Here is a 26,601-nt window from a genome sequence, read left to right on the forward strand (position 1 = left end):
TGACACTGAAGCCTGGACGAATGATGCTGAAAATACAGCTTTTGATCACAGGAATAAATTACATTTTAAAACATTTTCAAATAGAAAGCAGATATTTCAAATTGTATTAATTTTACAAATAAATACAACCCTGCTGAGCCTTAAAGACCTTGAAAAAAATCTTGAATGGTACTGCATGTTGATGTATAATCAAAAATATATTCAGTATGTCTGTGTTTGTTTCTCAGTTGGCACTAGAGAAAGAAGAGCTGAGAATTCACCTTCAGGCCTCAAAGGAAGCCCAGCGGCAGCTCACAGCAGAAGTAAAGCTCCACACACACTTTACACACAGCTCTGGATCATTCGGATCACAAACAGCCCTGTTTTACTTAAATGGAGTGTTAGGATTAATCCGCTTGATTTAGGGTCTTAGAACTTTAAAATTGATGTTTAAAACGCTTTAAGACAAAGCAGCTTAGTCACTGTGACTTCAAAAAGGCTGTAAACTCATGTAACTTCATTCGTTCATGTGGTGTGTGCGTCTTATCATCGCACTTCTGCTGAGCTTATGGAATGTGTCCATAAAGGCTGGAGTGTTATATCACTTTACAGGACAGAGTTGGTTAATAAATGCTGTGACCAATCAGTGACCTGGAAGTGTTGTGGTGATCCTGTCTGTAATCTCATGTAGATCAGGATACTGAACTCTCTCTGCTGCCACGATAACACATTTCTTTGGACAATAGATTGTTAATGCAATAAACAGCGTTGTTGTCATTTCAAGACCTTTTAATGAAACGCATGTAAACACAATGGGAAAATAAAAACGATCATTCGTCTTGTACAATAAGTTGATAAAGTAATACAGGCCTGCTCTGCTGTATTGACACACACACCAGCAGCCTGTTGAACTTGAACGTCTGTGTGTGTTTTAGCTGAAGGAGTTGTCAGACAGGAATGCCGAGTGTGTGGGAATGTTGCACGAGTCTCAGGAGGAGGTCAAGGAGCTGCGCAGTAAGAGCACGCCGCCTGCAGGCCTGCGCAGACACCCGTCCTTTGGACTCTACCCTATGGTGAAAAACACAGATCTCCTGCTCCACTCCCTCTCGTACACATCTGCTTGTTAAAATGATATTTTTTCAACCACATCTGTTATTAATACAAACCATTTCAGTAATGCATGCAGTGCATTATTAGATCTTGTTAATGCATTATTATTCACGTTGAAATCTATATAGTATATACTTTCATAAACAATTTTAATATATATATATTTATATATATATAATTTTTTTGTATATAAGTTTTATTCTAGACTTCTATCATTTTACATAATAGTGGTTACAATTATTTGCAAAAACATTATATATAATATAGACATATATAATATAGTTTATATACACACTATTACAATTTTGTTTGGTTTTTCATTTTGCTTGTATTTAATTTTGTGTTAATGAATTTTATTTTGTTTTTGTTTTTTTTGCTTTTTCTTTATTTTGTTTTATTTGTATTTTATTTATTTTTAATTACTATTTTTATTTTGTTTTTGTTTTGACATTATTATTATTATTTTTTTTTTTTTAATAATAACACTGGTATTCATGCATGGAGCAGTCTCTGTCTCTCTGCGTTTACAGGTGTATATAACCATTGTTCATTATTTTCTGTCCTTCAGGATTCTTTGGCAGCTGAGATTGAAGGAAGTATGAGAAGAGAGCTGAGTGTAGAAGAGGAAATTGCCTTCGAGGACCAGAGGTGATGCTCACTATTCTCCCTCACGCACAGTTACGTTTCTAATATCACGTCATTTTTCCTTCAGCTGTACTAACCTTTGACCCCTGTCTGCTCCGTCTGAAGGTCGACCCACAAGCGTGTGTTCCAGACGGTGCGGTCGATCAATCAGTCGGTGATGAGAGCGGCTGCCGCAGTGCCTCCGATCCCTGGCTCCGCCCACAGCGGCGTGGTCATGACCCCGGTGCCCTATCAGTCACACACCCCCAACGTAGAGGAGCGAGCTGGAGACATGGACACCACCAAGTGAGTGTGAATGCACAATGTGGTTATACCCACAATGCTTTTGTGTGTTTCCAACACGCATCTTGTGTGTGCTGCAGAGAGAACTCTCGTCTGGGTCAGCCCGGCTCTCCCGGAGGAAATGACCTCACATCAGCCCTAAACCGCCTCTCCCTGCGGAGGCAGAACTTCCTGTGCGAGCGACAGTTCTTCCAGGCCGAGAGAGAGCGGAAGCTGCAGGAGCTGGTGGCTGCGGAGTCTGAAAAGGGCGGGAGCGGCTGTAGTTCACCAATGGGAAGCACCGTCTCGTCTTTCACCAACCTATCAGAGTTCTCCTTCTCCTCCAGCTGTTTCAAGACATTTCTGCCTGAAAAACTGCAGATTGTTAAACCAATGGAAGGTGAGTCGAGGGTAGTGTGCTAATAAAACAAGCCAAGTTTTTCTGAAATTGTACATTTTAAACTGAACCTTCTAGTCACTGTATTGACTGTGAGCATTTGGATACATTTTTATTTTAAATTTTAATTTAATTTAATTTAATTTAAGCTTTCACAAGGTATAAACTGATGAAAATAAATTTATTTTGCATTTTTATTTGAAATTTATGTATTGTTTCATATATTTTATTTCAGTAATCAGTTAATGTACTGAGTTTAACAAACTACATTTTATTTTTAAAGCATTTATTATCTAGAAAAATGTGTAAATATATTATTTTTCATGTTTGTTCGTAAAAGAATTATGTGTAATTAACTTAAAACTGTTAAAAATGTATTAGTAATAGGGCTGTCAGTCAATTAATTTTTTTTATTTAATTAATTACAGGGTGCTGCCATTAATTAATCGAATTAATCGCAAAGTAAATTTGGCTGTGAAAATACGAAAGATGATTTAAAGCTGTTATTGTGTTAAATATGTAGGCTACAAAAGTTTTTTTTCTGTTTTTAAAAGAAGCCTCTTATACTCACCAATTATTTAATTTAAAATACATTAAAAATAGTCATATTGTGAAATATTATTTAAAATAGCTGTTTTATTTCTGTGATGCAAAGCTGAATTTTCAGCATAATAACTCGTCTTCAGTATCTGATGATCCTTTAGAGATCATTTTAATATGCTAATGTGCTGCTCAAGAACCTTTTTTTTTTTTTATCATCGATGACCCCAATACATTTAAACAGTAGTGTGTATATAGAAATAAGCTTTTAACGTGGATGAATAAATTCAGTAGCAGTGTTGATGGTTGTTTGTTGATGATGCCTGAAGGTAAAGAATTGCAGATTATTGTAGTGCATCACTGTTTCTTGAGTATTTGTTCCTGTTGGCTTGATCTTCAGGTTCTCTGACTCTTCATCACTGGCAGCAGCTGGCTAAACCCCACCTGGCCACTATTCTAGACCCCCATCCTGGTGTTGTTACCAAAGGCTTCCGCCCTCTCCCTGAGGACAGTGTTTACCATCTGGCTGACCTCGAAGAGGACGAAGACCAGGAGAAACTGGCGTGGGAACACAAGAGAAAAGATGAGGAGCCACAGGATGCGAAGATAAAAGAGGAAGAAGAGGAAGAGGAAGGAATCATATTTAACGTGCGCTCGTCATCCACTCCGGAAGAGACGAGAGAGAGGAGGTGTGTCCAAAGCCCAGTTAATGTCCCGCCCCTTCCTGCATCCCTCAGGAATTCCCCTGCTCCTGTGGTTAGTTCAGGAATCTCCAAATCAGGGGCTCCACAGTTCGAGCTGAATCTGGGATCTAAAGCGCCCTCTACAGGTAAATAACTGTCACTGCAAACACCGTTGCCTGTTTGTTTTCCAGTTCCTGTATAAGATGCTTGTTTGCATGTTTGTTGATCACTTCTTGTTTGTGTTTAGCTATAAATCCTGGGAAATATCAGAGCTCCACTTTTTCCACATACACCTTCACTACCTGCCGGATCCTGCATCCCAGTGACAGCACACAGGTTACACCCAGGTACAACATCTATCACCCCTAATAAACAGCAGTTTGAGGGTGTGAATGATTGGCCCCCATGCTCACCTGACCTAAATCAAATAAAACACCTCTGGGACATTGTTTCGGTCCATCCAGCGCTGCCAGGGGTCTGTACCATGAAGCTGGATTAGCTGGCTAGCCAGGTAAGTTTCAGGTTAGTTTGCACCAATCCTGGGTTTTAGGTACTACGTAAGTGGCTTGGCTTTAAGCGACATTCATTGCTCTGGTAATTTACACTCCACAGCTAACCTGCTCCGGGGCAGCTTATGTTCTGGGTTCGAGATCTCAACTGCCAGTCTGGCTTTAATGATAATTACCGAGTCATTTTATGATTTATATAATTATTGTGATTCATATTATTATTTATCTTTTGCACAAGAAATTTTAGTTTAACAGTTATTATAAATCATTTATTTTAATAAATATTAATGTATACAGATCATGTAATATAAATAAGCTGTAGTATCAAAAGATTGCACTGTTTAAAAAAAAATATCTGACCTTACATGAGTCTCTATCGCTATATATTTTCAAATGTGTAAACTAAGTTAACAAGTTTGACTTGTCACTGCACTGATAGAGCAAGATTGTTTATAATATTTGTCCTCCTTTATGTTTCATATGACATTTAAATTTGTCATATATTTCAATCTCTTAACCTTTAGCAAAACCTTTAACCTTTAGTTTTGAATCTCGCTGGGTCCCTCGTGAGAAGTAAATCAAACTGGCTTTGTGTTGCAAGGCTTGTGATTGGCTGTTCGCCAGTGATGTCACACATTCATGTGCACGCGCTCCACAAACTCAGAATCAAAGAAAAAAAAAATCTGTTTGATCATATTACTGTTTTCTTTGTCTATCAGCTCTGCCTGCAGTCCTTCTGTGAGTGATTACACCCCGAGTTCTCTCCGGACCGGTCCCAGTACTCCAGTCACACCCTGTAGGTTGAGTCTGGGCGATTCTTTCCCTGTTCGCCGTCCTGCAGCGCCCCCTGGTGGTCTCGCCAAGATCCTGCTGGAGAAAGGCATCTCTGCTCAGGGTCCCGCTGCTGTGCCAGCCCCCAAAAAGCCTCTTTCTGTACGCCGTCTTCCCGGCACTCCTCCGAACTCCCCCTCCCACTCCCCATGCTCCTCTCCTGTGCCCTTCGACTCCCGATCCACCGCTTTGGACAACTTCTTAGCATCCCGTCCTGCCGAGCTCTTCCTGCAAGACGTCTACGGGCTGAAACTCGGCCGTGCCCCACGACCCGATCTCCTGAGCCCCGATCGATCTCCTCATGGGCCATCGACCAAACCTGCCTGCCATGCCGTCAACCTCGTGGAGCATCTTCGCAAACTAGGCTTGGATAAAAAAGTCCTGCAAGGGTCAGACGCCGAAGGCGCCCATCCACAGGAATCTGCCACCTTCCTAGCAACAGGAGGCGGCAGCTTATTGGACGGGCTTCGTCGAAATCAAAGTCTGCCTGTCATGGTTGGCCGGCGTAGTGCATCCGTCTCCAGTCCGTCCTGTCCTCTCCCGCCCCCTCACCCTACTTCCCTGGCCCTTCCTACTCCACCATGGGGGAACATAAACAAACCGCGCCACACACGTAGACATGCCTCCCTTTCCCAGGCCCCGCCCTACCTGCATAATTCATAAGGATGTGGGCGTGGTCTCCAACCAACAGGAGTGACTTTATATCTATCCCTCAAGAGACTAAAAGACATTTAAGATTGTTTTTAAAGCACAAAAATGAAGTTAAAGTGTCTTTTATGCCATGTTTATGCTAAAATGAAGATTTGTAAAGGCCTTATACCACTCAAGAGAAAACTTAATACTTCTAATCCCATTTAAAATTTCTTCTGTCCTTTATTGTTCATCTATGTCCCTTTATCCTTTTAGTTTCATTAACAAGTCACCGCACTTATTTTTTTCTCCATTTACACGCAAGGCTGTGGAGTTTGTGTAGTGTTGGATAGATTAGGAAGGGATGTGTACGTGTGGAGGGTTGTTGAATGTTGAACCGATGGAAGGAAGTTTAAAGGAATGCTGTAAAAGAACTGTAAATATGAAGGTTCTTGTAAGTTAAAAGTGAATTTACGGTCACTTTGATTCATCCTAGTGAATCATAGAAACAAGATTGAGGTGATGAACACAAACAAAACTGGAATATGGTAAGTGATATAGATGGTCGCATCTCCACATCCTCATTTTAGGGGTTTGTCTTGATTCATTCAGCAGTTCCTGTGAGTTCCTCTGTGTAGTTGATCAGTCCATCATGTGTTATAGATAGCTAGTCTTTTAGACATTTGGTAGAACATATACCTGCCATATTGTCTATTTCTGCAACATCACAGGTGCAGGTGGAAGGTCAAAGCACCATGCTGGAGTATCTGGATGTAAGCTCCTCTTTTTTCTTGGCACTGAATTGGTTATTGGGAAGTTTTGTCACAAAAGAGCAGATCTGGATGGCTGAGGATATATTTGGGTTTGTACAGGCTCTTGTTCTTCTACATGTAACTGGTGTGTTATTTGAAATAATATTTCAGGGACTGTGTATTTAAGGGAAATGAGTGATTTGTTCATATGTACACTCAAAAGGCATTGTACTTTAAAGTTTGGCTTGAAAGGATTCTGCTACTCAAACCTGAAGACAAGGGAGTTTGATTCTTTTGATCATTTTTTTTTCTGCAGGTTTCCATTCTATTTGCATTTACACCCCTTAAATATAAAGCATACAAGTCGTATTTTTAGTGAATATAGAAACCTTTCTGAACTTAAGTCGCCCTAAAGATGTCAACCACTATATTACCTGGTCTTGACACTTTGACCCCTGAATGAATTCTTTAGTGACACCGATTGTGCTACTTTCCTCAATTTAATGCACTTTTCATTTTTAACCCACTAGAATTGTGTTTTTAGTAAATAGGCATTACATGTGTTATCTAACAGTAAGGTGAGACTAGAGTACATTAATACACTTAACCTGTGAGATCGCTCACATTATTTACTAACCATTCAGCTAGGAATGAGATTTTAATACATTTCATGTTCTGGTGGAGTTTGAGAAGGGACTCAAGTTTCAAAGACCTTTTTGGGTTTGAACCAAAACTATTTGTCTGTTTTGCCTGAATTGTCATTATAAGCTAAAATGTGTGTGTGGATGTGTTTGTGGTAAACTGACCTTGTGTGCTTTTCAGCAAATGACATAATGACAGCACAACCATCAGTTTGGTTCAGAAACTGTTACAGGAGTGACATTTAATAAGCTTTTGTCAGCTATGCCAGGAACACAATCTAAACTTGGTCAAATGAATCACATCATACAACTTCTTCAGAATAATACCAGCATGCATCTCGAATCCAAGCTGAAGTGTATGGTACTAAATGCATGATTTGGTTTCTGTATCAAAGTGTCCTTATTTACATCTTGCTGTTGATGTCATCAAGCTCTCTGCTTCCATTGAGGTCAAAGGTCAATGCTTGAAGATGATGCCACAAGTTGTGCCATCAAGCACCAGATGATTTCTTTTGTGTTTAGCCGTCAGAACCCTGTATTAGTATCTTTATGTTGTTTTTATATATATAATAAAACATATTAATGTCTGTTCTTGTAATTTCATCCTGAGGAGTTTGATAACTATACACGGGAGATAAAAATTAGCGTTTTATTCAAGTTCATTTTTTACATTTACAAACATTTTTGAATATTAGAGTGAAAGTACAAATAATTTCACTAATGCATAAGTTCTTGTGCGTAACATGAATAATTATTTTAATAATTATTTGCCAGAACCATCCTTAAAGGGTGAATAAACACATCTAGAAGAGAAAAATAAATTACATTTTGCATAAAATATTAAACGTCTTCAGAATTAAACCCACAAGTTAGTTTTTATGTTTTGTAATATAACCATTCTTATTACTAAATGTCTTTCTTGTTTAAATAAATGTCTAGACCGAATGATTAACATGGCTGTATTGCTGAAATGAAAATCATAATTGTACAAAAATGTTACTAGAAACATTATGGTAGTATTAATTTGGGGGGGAAGTACTGAATCCTAATGAAAAATAATTTTGGTCTTACCAATAGGCTTCATTTCTTGCTAAATATAATTCACCCTTTTTTTTTTTGATTTTGGGGTGAGATAAAACCTGCATATTATTTTTGTGAGATTCGCTCATTCACAAGGGACAGATTTTAATGCTGTCTGACGTGGAGCTGAACTGCCCCATGGCAAAATCCAGGCCCACGCCAACCCCGCAGCCCACCCCGAACGCAGCGTACAGCGGTGGTGGGAATGACCCTTGAAAAGCATGAAGAGGAACCAACTCATCATCCACGCTATAGAAAGTCAGAGTCCCTGCGGTCCTGTCCAGAAACACCCCGACTCGAGGGCTGTAGGTCACTGGGATCTCCACCTTCTGATTGGCGTGCATGGCTGCGCAACACATGTCTGACAGCTCCAAGCTCCACGATTGGCTGTTATACCCAAGCCCCGCCCTTGAATCCGCCCCTTTGCGGGGCATGGAACCATTGACCACGCCCAGAGAGGAGCCACGCCCCCTCCACTCCACCTCCCAGTAGCAGCGGTCAGAGGAGAGGGGCTGGAGACAGAGCACCTGCGTCCAGCCGTCGAAGCGTTGAGGGAGGTCGGGGTACGGCTGGGACGTCTGCTGAAGCGTGGCCACAGTGTCTCCATCAGACAGAACCAGACGCCGATGGGCCGTGTTTGGATCCAGGATCAAATCACAAGCATCTAATAGACAGAGAGGAACAGATGAGAAAATAGAAAACAGAATGAAAAGACAAGATGTGTGAGAAATGAACTCACATTCCAGGAACTCGTCTCTGGTTCTGGGCTCCGGGGCCTGAATACTGTCAATGTTAATTTCTCTCACTGTAAAAAAACAACACAAAAACAAAAAAGATTCAGACAAAAGCCACAGGCTGTAAGGAAATATGGAAATTTACATTGAAAAAAGAACACTGCTTTGAAAAATGACCTGGACACATTTTACCAGGACATTAATATTCATCACATGGTGGTGAACAGTTTATTAGATAATATGTCTAGCCCCCCAAGTGCCACATGGACTCTATCTATCTATCTATCTATCTATCTATCTATCTATCTATCTATCTATCTATCTATACACATCTATCTATCCATCCATCCATCTATCTATCTATCCATCCACCCATTCGTCCATCCATCCCTGTATCTATCCACCCATCTCTTCATCTCTGTGTCTTTCATAATATGATGTGTGTATTGCTGAAGATGTTGTTGTAGGTGCCTACATGTGGGGAAAGCAGGATTGACGGCAGGACTGTAAGTCGGTGAGTCCAGGAACAGGCCAGGATTCACTGTACAGAGAGAAAGACAGAAGCAGAGTCAGACAGTGAGCAATCTTTCACTTTAACTACCTTTTAACTAGCTGTAAAGATACAAACAAACAAAAACATGAATATTACCTTCTGTTGGCTCTCCCCCTACAGAGAGAAGAGAGATAAAGTCAATATGAGTTTTTCAATATTTAACCATCATAATGTTTTTCTGTTTTAAGAGCTAAGGCAAATGGGTAGATTGGTAGTATTTTTGAGTAAAAACAATAATATTGTGAAATATTCTCTATTTTTTATTATTGCAGTATATTTTATTGCTGCGATGCAAAGCTGAATCTTCACTCCAGTCTTGTCACATAATCCTTCAGAAATCATTCGAATATGCTGACTTTTTATTTCAGAATTCTTTGCTGAATTGAGAATTCCAAAGAACAGCGTTTATTGGAAATCTAAATCTGTATTTGTAACATTACAGTTTTTCTCAGTCGCTTTGGTACATTTCTTGAATCATCCTTGACATTTGCAAAACAATAAGTGCATGTCTCAAAACAACTCGTACAAAGAGCAAAACACAGTGGATTACCTGCAAAAGCCAGTCTCTTGCTCAAAATCCTTAGTTCATCTCTCAAAAATAAATATATGTGTCAATGAACATGTCAGTGCCATCAGAATGACAAGTCCTTGTGTCACAGAGAATGGATAGAATTCCCAGTTACACTTTTGCTAGTGGTGTGAAAAAAAACAAAAGATGACCATTGACACCTTGCACAAGGAGGGCAAGACACAAAAGGTCATTGCAAAAGAGCTCTGTGTCCAAGCACATTAATAGAGAGGTGAAAGGAAGGAAAAGATGTGGTAGAAAAAAAGTGTACAAGCAATAGGGATTTCCACACCCTGGAGAGGATTGTGAAACAAAACCCATTCAAAAATGTGGGGGAGATTCACAAAGAGTGGACTGCAGCTGGAGTCAGTGCTTCAAGAACCACTACACACAGACGTATTCAAGACATGGGTTTCAGCTGTCGCATTCATTGTGTCAAGCCACTCTTGAACAACAGACACCGTCAGAAGCGTCTCGCTTCAAAAAGGACTGGACTGCTGCTGAGTGGTCCAAAGTTATTTTCTCTTATGAAAGTACATTTTTCATTTCCTTTGGATATCAGGGTCCCAGAGTCTGGAGGAAGGGAGGAGAGACACACAATCCACGTTGCTTGAGGTCCAGTGTAAAGTTTCCACAGTCAGTGATGGTTTGCGGTGCCATGTCATCTGCTGGTGTTGGTCCACTGTATTCTCTGAGGTCCAAGGTCAACACAGCCGTATACCAGGAAGTTTTAGAGCACTTCATGCTTCCTGCTGCTGACCAACTTTATGGAGATGCAGATTTCATTTTCCAACAGGACTTGGCACCTGCACAAAGTGCCAAAGCTACCAATACCTGGTTTTTGGCCAGCAAACTCGCCTGACCTTAACGTATTGTGAAGAGGAAGATATGCCAGACCCAAGAATGCAGAAGAGCTGAAGGCCACTATCAGAGCAACCTGGGCTCTCATAACACCTGAGCAGTGCCACAGACTGATCGACTCCATGCCACGCCGCAGTGCTGCAGTAATTCAGGGAAAAGGAGCCCCATCTAAGTATTGAGTGCTGTACATGCTCATACTTTTCATGTTCATACTTTTCAGTTGGCCAATATTTCTAAAAATCCTTTCTTTGTATTGGTCTTAAGTAATATTCAAATTTTCTGAGATACTGAATTTGGGATTTTCCTTAGCTGTCAGTTATAATCATCAAAATTAAAAGAAATAAACAATTGAAATATATCAGTCTGTGTGTAATGAATGAAAATAATATACAAGTTTCGCTTTTTGAATGGAATTAGTGAAATAAATCAACTTTTTGATGATATTCTACTTATATGACCAGCACCTGTATATAATACATTTTGAGCGACATGACATTAGCAACTGATAATGTAGGAAACCGCAGAAAAATGTGCATAATCAATTGCATGAATGTACAAATGCAATCGCAACTTGTTCAAAAGAATGAGAATGACTAGATGATGTGGAGGTTGTACAAGTAATTTTGAGAATTTCATTTCTGATTTGAGAAATGCACCAAAGTGACTGAGAAAAACTGCAATGTCTTTACTGTCACTTGATCAATTTAATGCAGATTGCTAAATAACAAAACTAATTGCTTCACTGAAAAAAAAAGGTTTTATTATTTAATTAGATTTTATATATTAAATTATTATTATTGAAACATTAATGACCATTTTTATCCTCTCATTGTTATTTGTATTTGAATGTATACATTTATAAATTATGTAGATGGCAAACTATATGAATTTCTAAATGTAAATTATTTTATTTAAAATGTAATGTATATTTTCCAATATTTCTTGAATCGTGAGTGTACAGTGAGTGACTTACAGGCACTGGCACGGGATAGGCTACGAGGTCTCACTGACCCCGCCTCCTGGATAGTGGGTGTGGCCTCTTTCACTGTGAGGGATTGAAATGTGACACATGACTTCATGTTTCATGAAATAATTCATTTAAAACATAATGATGACTGATGACAAAACATTTTATTTAAAAGGTTTATAAAATCTAAAGAATAATGTGCATATATAGCTCTTGTTGTTGGAAACGCAAGACAAAAAAATAAAAAGGAGATTTTGAGGTACTTGATAATATATTCTTTGACCACAGTTCACATGAGCAGGAAATGCTAGACAAACCAGAATGACTAGTAAAGATTTCTTAACAAAGCCTAAGCTTGGTTTCATTGTGTGAAGGTTTATGTGAGCATATTTCAGGTACATTTTTTGTCCCCAAAAGTTAGTGAGTTGTACATAAAGCAACAGAAGTTTATCAGAGGACTGTGTGTTCTTTCGCTCACCTGTGTCCTGTCTCTTCTTCCTGTTTCTAGGTAAGAGAGAGCTCAGACTCCATCTGTCCGCTGATGAAGAACAGAATGAGGAAAAGTATGATTAGTATTAGAAACACAAGTCTTGATTTGAGCTGTGTGTGTTTGAGCTGCGGTCGCTCACATTGTCTGGCCGGCTGCTGTCTGTCCACAGCGTCTGATCTCTGCTGTGAGGGACTAGACTCAGCTTCTCCATTGACTGTCGCCAAGGAAAACAGACACAAACATGATGCACTTCTTAGAAGCATCTGTGTTAAATTTCAGTAATCAGACGAGAATCAAGCATCACCTTGTTCTCTGTCCTCTCTCCTCAGTCTCGGTCTGATTGAACTCAAACTCCAGCGGTCCGCTGACAATTAAAAGTAAAACAGCTTTAAAACACTGTGCACATGGTTTAGAAAGATTGCAAAGTGGGGTTTAAGTTGGGGACAGTATCTGGAATCTTTCCTTTAAACCAAAATGAGAGTGTGCTGGTTAGAATCTGTTTGCGTCTGTCTGCTCACCTTGTTCTTCATCACGTGTGTTTCTACTCTGTGTGCTTTGACGTCTTGGAGAGGCCTGGTTTTCTCTTTCTATACAGAGATCAAAGAAAATGACAAATAAATTAAACACAAGGGTGAATGTCAGGATACATTTGAGTCATATTTCACCCTGGAATTAAACATGGAAAAAAAGAAATTACATTTTGCTTAAAGACAATACAGTTCCTAGCCCAGTCTAAATTTTCTACTCTGCATTAAGTGCATTTATTCTCAGAGTTTATTGGCATGTATGATTTTAAAGTAGGGATGCACAATATTATCGGACCAGTATCTGAATCTGCCGATAATGGCTTTAAATGTAAATATCATCAGCCCGATATGAAAAAATATGCCGATATATCTTGCAGAAATCGGTGATATTAGGTAATTTCAATATTTAATAACAGATTGTTCAAATCAAAAGTTGCAACTGTGTTATTTAATGAACTAACAGTTGCATTTTTTAACAAAGATTAATAACTTCAGTTGCAAATGTAGCTATTGCACATTATTAATTATTAATGCATTAACTAGTATTAACTAATGAGATCATATTGTAAAGTGATACTTATTGGTCTTTATAATTCTTTTGCACTTTAATCTATGAAATGTTTTACTTTATACATTTTTTGTGTACTTCTTTATTGTATGTAAATGTTCAGTTCTTTTCGTTATAAGAAAAAGTATTAAACTTTATGAAAAACGTTTTTTGCAACTACATTTCAATAACGTGATAATACTGTGTACCATGATAAAAGCATTTGAAATTAATTGCAACATTAAAATTTCATACTATCAATCTTGTACTGATGTTACTCTAATGTAAAGAAAATAAATAATGTATTAAATTAATAGCACTAACAATTGAACATCTCAAAAGTAAAATTATCTGGACATATTATGATAATGAGATTGTCATAAAAAGTAATGCAAAATAATCTTTATGGTTCTAAAAATAGGCTTCATTTATTTTTCAGCATTCCTTTTGATTATAGGATATGGACTCATAAAAACTCACCCTGATCTCGGTCTTCTCCTCTCGGTCTCACTCTTGATCTCACAGAACTTAAACTCCGTGTGTCTGCTGAGAAATCAAATAAACAATGAGCAAAACTACACCAGACAGAAGCTTGTCTCTATTCATTTATGAATACGTCTCACTCTCACCATCATTTTCTCTTTCCTCTCTCCTCTGTGGTTCTCTTGGTCTCAGTGAACTGCGACTCCTGTCAGCTGCAGAGTGAGAAACTAAACTATGAATGACAAACTACAGATGATCACAAACATACATGAGTTAAGTGTGCGAGACGCATGTCTTACTGTCATCTCTCTCCTCTCTCGGGGATCTGGCTTGTCTTGGGGAGTTTGTAACACCTCTGTTAACTGATATACACAAATATTGATATAAAAATGATTCAAAATCCTATATACAGCTGCACCAACTCATTCTAAAAACACATTTAAAAAGTTACATCAGATCACTTTGTCAGCAAACAGTCTCACCTCTTGGCTCAGTGTTTCTGACAGCTTGTGCACGCGTGCTCACTGAAGAAAGAAAAACACTTACAGCACAACTGATATTTGATTTGCTAAAATAAAATAAAATTAAATTAAATTACCTGTTCCTCGTGTGCTTACTGAAGGCAGTGGTGGGGGTCCTGAAAACATTCACATGCATTAGAAACTTTAATAAATAAAATTAAATAATTTTATTCATTGTTTTCATTGTTTTCATACCTTGTGCACGAGTGGCTTTGGCTCCCTTTCCAGAAAACACTGAAATGAAACAAAAAATGATATTAATTTAATTTTGTTTGTATATATACGTAGAAAAATGACAAATATATTAAAATAATTGGACTTTTTTTTTCAATTAGGTTCGTATTTAAAGATTTTATAATGATTTATCTTTTAATATCTTTTCTTCCATGTCTCTAGTCTCTGTTGTCAATGATATCTTTGCATTGGCAAAACTTTGTATAAAACATTCATTCCACTCTGAATTTGACAAAAGTAAAAAAAAAAAAACTGTCACCAAATGAACTGTGGTGAAATTGACTTACGTTTCATTATGCCTCCTGTCTTCTGTCCGTTGCGGTCTGCAACTGTGAACGCTGTGGTGTTGTACACTGAGAAGAGACACAGATAATGACCCAGTGGTGGTGACCCTGTAGATGACAGCAGTTCAGTGTGTGTGATTGTGAGACCTGTGTGTTTGTACCTGTCTTGTTGATCTTGTCCAGCTCCTGGTCACACATCTCCTCCACTTTCTCCCTCAGCTGGACGACAACGCTCTTGACAGGATCAAATGTGGCTTCAGGGTTCGCGGTCACAGCTCCCAGATCTCCTCCTTCCAGCGGGCAGCACAGAGACTGGTACGTCTGTGGAGACCAGGTATGAAAAGATCATTCATGTGCTCTCTGTGACATCAGCTCTCAGTTTTGTAAACCCAACATCACCAAATCTGATGAAACCATCATCTAACCTTCAAGAAGTAGATATTGTCCTGGCAGTTGATGAGCTCTTTCAGTTCCCCGTCTTTATTCTTCAGTTGTTTGACTTCGGCCTCCAGTTTATTCACCACTTCCTGGGCCTCGTTGAGTTTCTCCTGCGCAGTGGAGACCATCACGTCCTGCAGCAGATCCAGCATCCTCTGCACTGACTCCTGGAGCTCCGACAGAACTGCGTCCGCCTCGTCCCGCACTGTTTCTGAGGACCTCTACACACACACACACAGAGGATGCTCAGACCTCACAGGGATAGTTCAGCAAAAAACCCTCATGTCATTCCAAACCCATAATACTTTGGTTAGTCTTCATAACACAAATTAAAATATTTTTAATGAAGAAAAAAAAATGGAGAGAAAATCCAAGTCTTGTGAAGAGATATGATTGCTTTCCCTGTTGAAAAATCCAGCATATGCTGGTTAGTTATGTTTTGAAGCATGGCTGCTGATTTGAGCTGGTTTAATAGTTGCTTAGGACCATCTTAAACCAGCAGCTTAAACCATGCTTCAAAACATACCTAACCAGCATATGTTGGATTTTTCCACAGGGTTGTGTGATGAGCAGATTTATTTCAGGCTGTTATTTGCATATAATAACACACATACATAAAGCACATCACATAAGGTAAACACTGAAGCTTGTGTGTTTATCATTGGTTCTCGTGCATGAATCATACATGCACATTTGAGCTTCCATGTTTACCATATGTGACGTGCTCATACATGTACTGTATGTATCGATCATTGTTTAGATGTAAGTAAAAGGCTAAGTTAAATCTGTTCATCATGTTAAGCCATTTTATCTCTTAAGAAGTCTGGAATTAAACCACAACACACCATTATGACCTTTCTTTTTGGATCTTTTAACCAAAGTCGGATTTTTTGGGGGGGGTGAACTTTCCCTTTAAAGATCATGATTGTGTGAGATGCATCTCATAAAACCACCAGAATAGCCTTCAATAATGTTGGTGTAAAAATTATTGAAATCCACTTAATGGGGTGTCATAAATACTTACCGTGAGTGTGTCTAAGACTTTCTTCATGTCTTTCAGTTCTCTCTCTCGGTCCTGGAGTCGCTGATGGTTCTCAGACAGAACTGCGCCCAGCTCTTTCTAATTCAATAACAAAGATTAGGACACAAAAGAGTTCAGAATAGACTGGAATGTGGACTGGAATGAGTGCAACTGGAACAAGACTAGTTCATTGATACTAAAACAGACTGATACAGTAATACAACACGTCAGGCAAAAGCTCGAGTTGAGTCAGGCTGATCAATCAGTGGCAGTGAAAGAGCATTTTTCTGAAAGATGTCACTGCCTTGCATACATGATCCTTTTCCTGTCTCTGACGATATGACAGACGTCAAAAATAAAGATTCCTTAAGGCAGTTCTACTAAACACAAACTATGCTGATTTGTGTTTTATGAAGTACTGTCGTGTTCCTTTTTTGCTTTCAAACTCTTTTCGTTGGAGGTTCAGTTCTTGTGGCTTTAGTAGTAGCCTGACCTTGAATTCTTTATTCACGGACATAATTTAAACATCATATATTTGGGGTATATTTGTAGCAACAGCCAACAATACACTGTATGTGTCATAATTATAGATTTTACTTTTATGCCAAAAATCATAAGGAAATCAAGTAAAGATCATGTTACATTTAGATATTTTGTACATTTCCTACCGTGAATATAAAAAAACTAATTTTTTATTAGTAATATGCATTGCTAAGGACTTCATTTGGACAACTTTAAAGGTGATTTTCTCTATATTCAGATTTTTTTAGCACCCTCAGATTCCAGATTTTACAAACAGATGTATCTCAGCCAAATATTGTCTATCCCAACAAACCATACATCAATGGAAAGCTTATTTATTCAGCTTTCAGGTGATTTCAGACAAATGACCCTTACGATTTATGGTTTAGTGGTCCACATTTTACATTCAGATTCAATTCTTTGTTAGATGTTCCTATATTTGATGTGGTTCCCACCTGCTTCTCGTTCCTCTCTGCCTGTGTGGACGCGCTCTCGTGGCCCTTGTGCTGGTTACTGGTGCACAGCCAGCACACGTACATCTGACAGGAGCGGCAGAAGAACTCCTGCAGGTACTTGTGCTCGGGGCAGATCTTCTGGCTCAGGTCACTGGTGGGCGCGATCAGCTCGTGGTTCCTCAGCTTCTCCTGCGTGTTATGAGGCTTCAGGTGAGTCTCGCAGAACGATGCCATGCACACCAAACACGTCTTCACTGCCGCTCTGGGCTCCGGGCAGCGGTCACAGGGCACCGCCGAACCCGGCAGCTTTTTCGATGCCCCTTTGCTCCGTGCGCGCGCACGCTCAGACGCGGAGGACGCGGCGCTCCGCGCGCTCTTGATGGACTCTCGGCCAGCGGAGCTCAGGGCCCCTCGGCGGAGCTGCTCCACGGCTTCGGCCAGCATGGTGTTCCTGCAGAGAGTGGGACGAGGGTTGAAGGTCTGCCGGCATTCCGGGCAGCTGTAGCTGCCGTTTTTCCTGCCTTCATTGTCCCAGTAATCTGCGATGCAGGCCATGCAGTAACTGTGACCACATGGGATGGTCACGGGGTCAGAGGGCAGATCCAGACAGACGGGGCAGTTAAACTGCTCCTCCGTCCATAGACGAGCACTCATTCTGAGAGTGGAAATTCAGAATGCAGGAATAAAATAAAGTCAGATCTAATGTAGCCTACTCCACACGCACCTGGGACAGAGTCGGTGTAAATGCTCCAGCTGTGTGTGTGTGTGTGTGTGTTTCTGTGTTTCCGGTCTGACTGGATGAGGGTTAGACACTCAATGAACAGGTTTGGGGAGAAAATCAGGCCGCGTTCGCATTCCTCTTCTTTGCACATTGCACTACATGTGTAGGAACTAAATGAAAGAATCAAGTAAGTGAAATACACATATTTTCAGAGGAAAAGCTGAGTGCCTGTGTAAAAGTTGGCACCAAAACACAAGACTGTTAAAAAAAACGCAAAACCTTTTTTTTCCTCCCATATCTTAAACACACACACACACACACAGAGAGAGAGAGATAGATAGATAGATAGATAGATAGATAGATAGATAGATAGATAGATAGATAGATAGATAGATAGATAGCTGTTTATGATTTATGAAAAGTGTAATGCATAGCCTACTCTTTAGGAAATAGTAACAATGTTCAAATACTATTAATAAATTGCAATAAAGTCTCTCTCAGACACAAATTAATGTTATTGTTTAAAAGTAGCCTATGCAAACGGTTTATTTGTCCGAGTTCTTCATTAGTTTCTCTCTCTGGATAAACAGTGACAGTATCAGTGAGTGAGTGTTGACAGCAGAGGGCGCTGTGGAGCTGCTCGTGTGGAGTCAAGTCCTTCAGTCGGGACTGCGTTAAACCATACAGTCTATGGTTGTAAGTGCTTGAAATCTCTTATGAATGATTTCATTTTCATATCGGTCATCGCCCACCGGACCTGAGTGGAGACAGTATTACTGGCTCATATGAGGCCTGTTAGAGACAGAAAACAGCAACATGAATACTGGAAAAGGAATTGTCCAGGATCTGATTCTGATTAGGAGCGGTTTTGAATTATGTTAGAAATTCCAATAGGAATCTAGAACGCATGTTTTTAAAAGCCTTGATTTAAGAGAGAGAGAGAGAAACATTACATTAGAAGTCACGCAACTTTAATTAAATACACATGTAAAATATTAATCAGTTTGGCTTCATTTCATGACAGGTGTGTGAACACAAACTAGAAGCTCTAGATTATTTTATATAAAACATTTTTTTTTTAAATGTCAAATGTAAAATCACCCATAAAAAACGTACTGTACTATATGAACTGAAAATTTGTTGTTTATAATATAAAATGATTTTAAATGGAAACGGTAATGTTTACCATTCCTTGAGTCAGTTCTTTGATTCTACTCATTCTACTCATTATATATATACAGTCCTATAGTTTCCTACCTTTTTACAAAAACATATTTTTCACAGTGATTTTATAAAACAAAGTTTTACAGAATCTTTAATCTTATGTAACTAGTGTTCTATGCACCTATGTTTAACATGCAGATTTATTGGCTATGAACCAGTGGGTGAATGGTAGGGTGTAAACTGGGAAAGTTTTTTACCATTCAGCACAATGACAAAAAGTGTCTCTGACTATCTAAGCTCACCCTGCTCCTCTTGTGCTTTTGAAGATCTGACGCCTAAACACACACTCTCTCTGTGTTTATGTGTGTGATGATAAATGATGAGCAGCGCTTCTGATCGGCCCTGTAATAAGTCTAAATGGAGTTCCAAAGCAATTAATAAAGTGCTCGGAAATGTATCCCATCCATTTACTCTTTTAACAAACTACAAATGAAAACAAATGAATGAGTAAATAATCAGACATGTTAACGAGGCCGTATGTCTCTGTTCAGTAGAAGAGTCAATAGTCTGAGTGCAGAGATCCTTCATTCCAGCAGTGTTTTTTGTTTGGGACGCTGTGAGCAAGTTTCACTCCGTTTTTTGTTTGCTGATGAAATCACACCGGACGTGTCCTTCAGGGACTTTCATAACCTCTAAAAGAAATGTTTAGTCTCACTAGCATCATGTGTGTGTGTGTGTGTGTATTGAGTGAGTTTATTACATCTGTAGAAATCAAGGCAATCTTAATATTTTTTCACTTCTTATAGAATCTGATGTTCTTGAGAAGTTTGGTGTTTGGGTCAGTGTGGTGTTTGGGTCATGCGTGTCAAGCTAACGGCTGTGGCTCTAAAACTCTCATCTGTGTTCAATCATTAACACATCTGTGACCATCACAGCTGATTTCTACATAACAGGCTCCAAAACTCCAGTATCACCCCTCAGATATCAAGAACTGGCCGGTATTTCTTCTCGCATTCATGTCAGAGACTCTGAAATGTACAAGCTGATTGAACCATTTTAATTGAGCTCCTCATCATCTCCAGATCTCTACATCTGCAGAAGGTCACAGTCATTGACTCCTGGGCAAAAAGCCAGAGAAGCTTCTTAAATTATGAATTGACCTTGGACTGGATAACAGCTGTAGCTTGTATGAAGTGTGCTTTTTCTACTTATAAAAGACAGTTAACCTGCTGCTCACTTAAGAACGCATCACAAACACAATCTGTGCACTATTCTGCAAGTCGCCTTGTTAAAGTGAGCTCTCCCCAAAATAAACATTAATTATTACATTTGGAGTTAGGAGGTTGCACCTAAGCATGGCTTAGTAAATATTAGATAGATGAATGTAATTTAATTTGTCTGTGTACAAGGTTTTTTAATTAAATAGTAATAAGAATTTGGGGAGAAATGTACTTAATTTAAAACCACAATGCAAAAAAATGTCCCCTTGCACACCGTCAGAAAAAAAATTGCAGAAAAAAATAGTAGGGGTACAACAGCTTTTCACTATAGGGCTGTCCCTCAAAAGGACATATTTGCAGCTTCTTTGCCCCTAAAGGGTGCATATTGGTACATTAAAGCAGTAAGATGTACTCTCATGGTACTATTATGAACACACTGGGGTAAACAGTGTACAAAGATGTCCCTTTGTACTGTCCCACTGACAAGCTGTTTTTCCTCTCAAGGTACAGTTTTGCACATTATTTCTGAGAGTGCAGATACATGCTCTGTGCTGCATGTGTGAGTGTTAGTTCAGGAGGTATATCCTCTGAGCATCTTTCATTAGTGGTGTGTCTGGAGGCCACAGCAGGTCTGATTTCAAATAGCCCGTCTGCTCTGATAACTCTCTCCAGCTGCTGGGTAATGGTTAGTTTCCTCCCATTAGAGAGGAAAACCTCTAAACAGCAAACAGCTCATTAAAAAGCCATATCACTTACCCACTGTTAGAACCACAAACATCATTCATCACATGGAGCGAAGTAAAGACTTTAAATACTCATCTGCAGGCTCGGCCTTGAGGACACGACGTACGCAAGAGAACACAGCCGCTCTGTAATCAACTCTACAGTACTGCTAATGACCAGAGTTATTAACCTTTCCCTGCGCTCGACAGTCCTTCACACTCAACACAACCACATCAACACCAGAATAGAAGAACTAATGACAGACAGACAGACAGACAGACAGACAGAGAGAGAGAGAGAGAGAGAGAGAGAGAGAGAGAGATAGATAGATAGATAGATAGATAGATAGATAGATAGATAGATAGATAGATAGATAGACAGACAACAATAGAACGATACATAGAACGATAGAACGACAGATAGATAGATAGATAGATAGATAGATAGATAGATAGATAGATAGATAGATAGATAGATAGATAGATAGATAGATAGATAGATAGATAGATAGACAGACAACAATAGAACGATAGATAGAACGATAGAACGACAGATAGATAGATAGATAGATAGATAGAGAGAGAGAGATAGATAGATAGATAGATAGATAGATAGATAGATAGATAGATAGACAACATTAGAACGATAGATAGAACGACAGATAGATAGATAGATAGATAGATAGATAGATAGATAGATAGATAGATAGATAGATAGATAGATAGATAGATAGATAGATAGATAGATAGATAGATAGATAGACAGACAACAATAGAACGATAGATAGAACGACAGATAGATAGATAGATAGATAGATAGATAGATAGATAGATAGATAGATAGATAGATAGATAGATAGAACGATAGATAGAACGATAGAACGACAGATAGATAGATAGATAGATAGATAGATAGATAGATAGAGATAGATAGATAGATAGATAGATAGATAGATAGATAGATAGATAGATAGATAGATAGATAGATAGATAGATAACATTAGAACGATAGATAGAACGATAGAACGACAGATAGATAGATAGATAGATAGATAGATAGATAGATAGATAGATAGATAGATAGATAGATAGATAGATAGATAGATAGATAGATAGATAGATAGATAGTCCATGTGGCACTTGGGGGACTGATTGGTCATGTGCATGGGATGCTCTTCACCTTCTTGGACTTGAGACAGAACCGCTCCAATCCCCCTTCGGAGGCATCCGTTTGCACCAGGAAGGGGTAATCAAAGTCCGGGGTGCGCAAGACTGGCTCAGAAGTGAGCGCCTGTTTCACTTCCTGGAATGCCTCTTCAGCATCCGAGTTCCAGGCTACTCGCTCTGGCTGCCCCTTCCTTGTTAGGTCTGTCAGAGGGGCAGATAGAGGGGAGAAGTTAGGGATGAAGCAGCGATAATACCCCGCCAACCCCAAAAAAAGCTCTGCCCCACTTGAAAACCAAGGCACTTTGCCTCAAAGAGCGCTAGGTTACACTTGCGAGGGTTGGCGGTGAGTCCAGCCCTTCGAAGCTCCAGTAGCACCCCCCCGCAGATGGTTTAGGTGGTCCTCCCAACGCTCTTAGTGGATCACCATGTCATCCAGGTAGGCAGCGGCATACTGTTGGTGCGGCCGTAACAGGACATCCATCAAACGCTGAAACAGGGCTGGGGCTCTGTGTAGTCCGAAAGGAAGTGTCTGGTACTGCCAGTGGCCACTAGGTGTTGAGAAAGCAGTTTTAGGTTTTGCATTTTCAGAGAGTGGTACCTGCCAGTATCCCTTGGTAAGATCCAGAGTAGAAATGTACCGGTGCCCTTCCCAGGTGATCCAGGAGCTCATCCACTTGGGGCATTGGAGAACCGTCATATTCTGAAACCTCGTTGAGACATCAGAAGTCGTTGCAGAAGCGGAGGGTGCCGTCTGGTTTGGTGATCAGAACAATAGGGCTGGATCACGGGCTGCGCGATGGTTCAATCACCCCTAACTTCAACATCTGCTGGCTTTCCGTTCCAATAGCAAGCCGACGAGCTTCAGGGATCTGATAGGGCCATTCCCTAACAATGACCCCTGGGGGTGTCCTGATGTCATGCTGGAGCACCTGGGTCCGCACGGGCTATGTGGAGAACACACTGTTCTCCGCTGGCCTTGCTGTCTCACCCAATACATCACAGGGACAATTTTTTCTACAACTGTGTATGGAACCTGCCAGGTGGTGAGGAATTTGCAAGCTGTGTTGGGGACCAGGACCATCACTCGATCCCCGGCTTGGAACTCCCATGGTTGGCCTGCCCAGTTATAATGGCGTTGTTGGGTTTGCTGAGCTTTGGCGAGGTGTTCCCGGACTAATGGCATGACATGCTCTATCCACTCCCTCATTTCGGTGACGTGCTCAATGACTGACCGCTGGGGTGTGGGCTGCTGTCCAAGCTACATCGCGCAACCCCCGGGGCTGTCTGCCGAAAAGGAGCTTGAACGGGCAAAACCGGTGGACGCCTGAGGAACCTCTTGAATCCCGAAGAGCACATATGGCAGGATCAAATCCCAGTCCCGCTTGTCCTCCGTTACCACCCGTCGTAACATTTGTTTTAGCGTTCGACGAACCCATCTGTTTGAGGATGGTATACTGTGGTTCTCAGTTGCTTTACCCAAAGCAGCCGGCAGAGGTCAGCCATTTTGCGGGACATAAACGGAGTTCCCTGGTCAGTCAGGATCTAAGCTGGGATGGCGACTCAGTTTGTGGGCGATGGCTTTTTGGGGGAAACTACTTCTGGATACCGGGTGGCATAGTCGACAATCACCAGAATGTGCCCGGGCGGACTTAGTGAAGTGACATTCAGCCAAGTATGGTGACCCATACTCAGAATTTGTGCTCTGCATTTAACCCATCCGAAATGCACACACACAGAGCAGTGAACACACACACACACTGTGAGCACACACCCGGAGCAGTGAGCAGCCATTTATGCTGCGGCGCCCAGGGAGCAGTTGGGGGTTCGATGCCTTGCTCAAGGGCACCTAAGTCGTGGTATTGAAGGTGGAGAGAGAACTGTACATGCACTCCCCCCACCCACAATTCCTGCCGGCCCGGGACTCGAACTCACAACCTTTCGATTGGGAGTCCGACTCTCTAACCATTAGGCCACGACTTCCCCATTATAGGCAATGGCCTTACTAGATCCATCCCGATGCGCTCAAAGGGCACCTCTATGAAGGCCTGTGGAATTAGCTGGCTGAGGGGAGGTGGCCTGGGTGAGGTCTTCTGGCAGGTGGGACAGGCTTGGCAGAAAAGTTTTACTTCGGCGTCCAGGCTGGGCCAGTTAAACCGGTCACGGATACGCTGTACGGTATTGGTCGCCCTAAGATGTCCTGCAAGAGGATGTGTGTGAGCCAATTCCAACACTGTTTCTGTCTTCGAGCGGGACACCACTAATAGCCAGGACCCCGGGGCAGCAGAAATCATCACGTGGTGCGCCGGTACCTGTCCCATGTCCCCATGCACACAAGTAATCGGCAGGACCATCTTGATTTTGCTGCGGGGTGGAAGGAGGTGAACTTGGATCAGGCTGACTGAGATGCCAGAGTGCAGCAGAGCCCGAAATAGCCGGCCGTTGACTTTGACTTCCAGGGCTCCCGCCGGCATATCCCTATGTACTATGCAACCTGCCAGCCATGTCCGTGTGGGATTCGAGGTGACTTCAACTGGCATAGGCTCAATCCCGCAGAGTGGGAGCCGCTGGCCTGCTCACTGGTCGCGAAATGCCCTCCGGGGAAAAGGTGGCACTCGCTTCCCAGCCTCCCGTCGATGCACCGCCTCAGCCAGCGCTATCGACACAAGTTCCACAAGTTTCAACGTGGTAGCCGGGTTTCACATACCCATCTGAGAAGTTGATCAATCACCATGCGTTCTGTTACTTGAGTGGCCGTGGGTTCCACATCTAACAGCCAGTGTTGCGCAAGATGAGACAACTCGGCGGCCTGGGCAGGGGCTTGCAACCGGGGTTGATAGACCCAGTCATGGAAGTATTGGGCCGCGCATACTGGTTGACCCATCTGAGAAGTTGATCAATCACCATGCGTTCTGTTACTTGAGTGGCCGTGGGTTCCACATCTAACAGCCAGTGTTGCGCAAGATGAGACAACTCGGCTGCCTGGGCAGGGGCTGGCAACCGGGGTTGATAGACCCAGTCATGGAAGTATTGGGCCGCGCATACTGGTAGGTAGGTAGATAGGTAGATAGGTAGATAGGTAGATAGGTAGATAGGTAGATAGATAGGTAGATAGATAGATAGATAGATAGATAGATAGATAGATAGATAGATAGATAGATAGAACGATAGAACGATAGAACGATAGAACGACAGATAGATAGATAGATAGATAGATAGATAGATAGATAGATAGATAGATAGATAGATAGATAGATAGATAGATAGATAGATAGATAGATAGATAGATAGAAATCTGTGGTATTTTGACACCCAGCTGGATATTTATTTATTTTTACAATGTACAACATATAAAAACATAGCAAAAGTTCACAGTGTATAAAGGCAGTGATCATGTGTTGGAAAACCATTTTCTTTTCTTTTTTCCTTTTTTTATTGCATAGAGAACCATCTGCATTCAGATAATGCAGCATCCATGCAATATCAGTGTTAAAAATCAGCAGCAGCAAGCATCCAGCTGCAGAACATTACCGCAGCCGCTTCCACTCTAATGCCTTATTCAACATCCATCCAGACTGTCTGCATCTGCACTTCAGTTCTTATGGGCTCACTGGAAAGAATTAGCTTAAAATATTTCAGAAAACATATTTTCATTAAACGTACTGTACACAATCTCTGCAAAACTGCAATAGCAAGAAATAAGTGAAATCTGAGCACTTGTAGTGTAGTGAAGACAACAGTTGCTGCTCTCACTGTCATATGTTTACTGTGGAGTTGCAGCAAGGAAAAAATACCTGATTCCATCAAAAACAAAAAAGAAAGAAAAATCATCATTTGTGTATAAATATATAATGCCAGCTACAAATATACAGTTACTTATAAACATACATACAATTTTGTTATTAACTCATCCTCATGCCATTTCATCATCTCCACTGAACAGAGAAAAAGAAGGTTGACAGAATGTGCGAAACACTCTTTTACCCAATCTTGTTTGAAAATGTTTGAATATGTGAATCTGAATCTTTAAAGATATAGGTTTCTCATTTAAAACTACTGCATGGTTCAGACTTGGAAGATCAGACTTGGATGACTTTTATGATACTTTTATAGCACTGCAAAGCAAAACCATTGATTTTGTTTTCGTTTCTTTCATTCACTGGTTAACTGTGAAAATGTGGCCTGTTTTACTTCCACGACTCGTCTTCTTTTAGACTAGTGGCAAGAAAACATCCAAAATACACATTTAAGAGTTTTTTTTCATTTGATTGATTTGTGCCCCTATACCTTTAAAGGCTGTTTACTGAGTTTTAGGGCTGTGAAATCTCTACTTCAGCAGCACTTGCA

General features: G+C 40.5%; 2 protein-coding genes across 8 annotated transcripts in view; one reads left to right on the plus strand and one right to left on the minus strand.

Moving 5' to 3' along the window:
* Positions 1 to 7,565, plus strand: part of trak2 (trafficking protein, kinesin binding 2) — a 31,961-nt gene extending 24,396 nt beyond the window's left edge. For 3 of the 4 annotated variants that reach the window (XM_059571715.1, XM_059571716.1, XM_059571717.1), the window contains 8 exons: positions 228 to 302; positions 915 to 1,052; positions 1,658 to 1,737; positions 1,840 to 2,019; positions 2,097 to 2,395; positions 3,333 to 3,761; positions 3,863 to 3,962; positions 4,844 to 7,565. In XM_059571715.1, the coding sequence (XP_059427698.1) occupies positions 228 to 302; positions 915 to 1,052; positions 1,658 to 1,737; positions 1,840 to 2,019; positions 2,097 to 2,395; positions 3,333 to 3,761; positions 3,863 to 3,962; positions 4,844 to 5,618 (2,076 nt within the window). In that variant the 3' untranslated portion in view covers positions 5,619 to 7,565. The remainder of the gene's footprint in view (positions 1 to 227; positions 303 to 914; positions 1,053 to 1,657; positions 1,738 to 1,839; positions 2,020 to 2,096; positions 2,396 to 3,332; positions 3,762 to 3,862; positions 3,963 to 4,843) is intronic. The other variant, XR_009438158.1, reaches the window with a different exon arrangement.
* Positions 7,566 to 7,905: 340 nt separating this feature from the next.
* Positions 7,906 to 18,032, minus strand: trim25l (tripartite motif containing 25, like). Of its 4 annotated transcripts, none has more exons than XM_059571721.1 (20): positions 17,264 to 18,032; positions 16,290 to 16,385; positions 15,253 to 15,486; positions 14,989 to 15,148; positions 14,831 to 14,896; positions 14,505 to 14,543; positions 14,387 to 14,425; positions 14,271 to 14,312; positions 14,088 to 14,150; positions 13,935 to 14,000; positions 13,786 to 13,848; positions 12,750 to 12,818; positions 12,536 to 12,595; positions 12,371 to 12,445; positions 12,220 to 12,279; positions 11,748 to 11,819; positions 9,442 to 9,459; positions 9,268 to 9,333; positions 8,798 to 8,863; positions 7,906 to 8,722 (listed from the first exon to the last, which is right to left on the minus strand). In XM_059571721.1, exons 1-20 carry the CDS (start codon positions 17,915 to 17,917, stop codon positions 8,148 to 8,150), a joined length of 2,583 nt encoding a protein of 860 aa, XP_059427704.1. In that variant the 5' UTR covers positions 17,918 to 18,032; the 3' UTR covers positions 7,906 to 8,147. The 4 variants fall into 4 exon arrangements, with proteins under 4 accessions (XP_059427704.1, XP_059427703.1, XP_059427702.1 ...); XM_059571720.1 differs by having other exon boundaries at positions 13,786 to 13,851; XM_059571719.1 differs by having other exon boundaries at positions 13,935 to 14,015.
* Between the last annotated feature and the right edge of the window lie 8,569 nt (positions 18,033 to 26,601).

Source organism: Carassius carassius, chromosome 17, assembly GCF_963082965.1.
Source record: "Carassius carassius chromosome 17, fCarCar2.1, whole genome shotgun sequence".
Taxonomy (NCBI): Eukaryota; Metazoa; Chordata; class Actinopteri; order Cypriniformes; family Cyprinidae; genus Carassius; species Carassius carassius.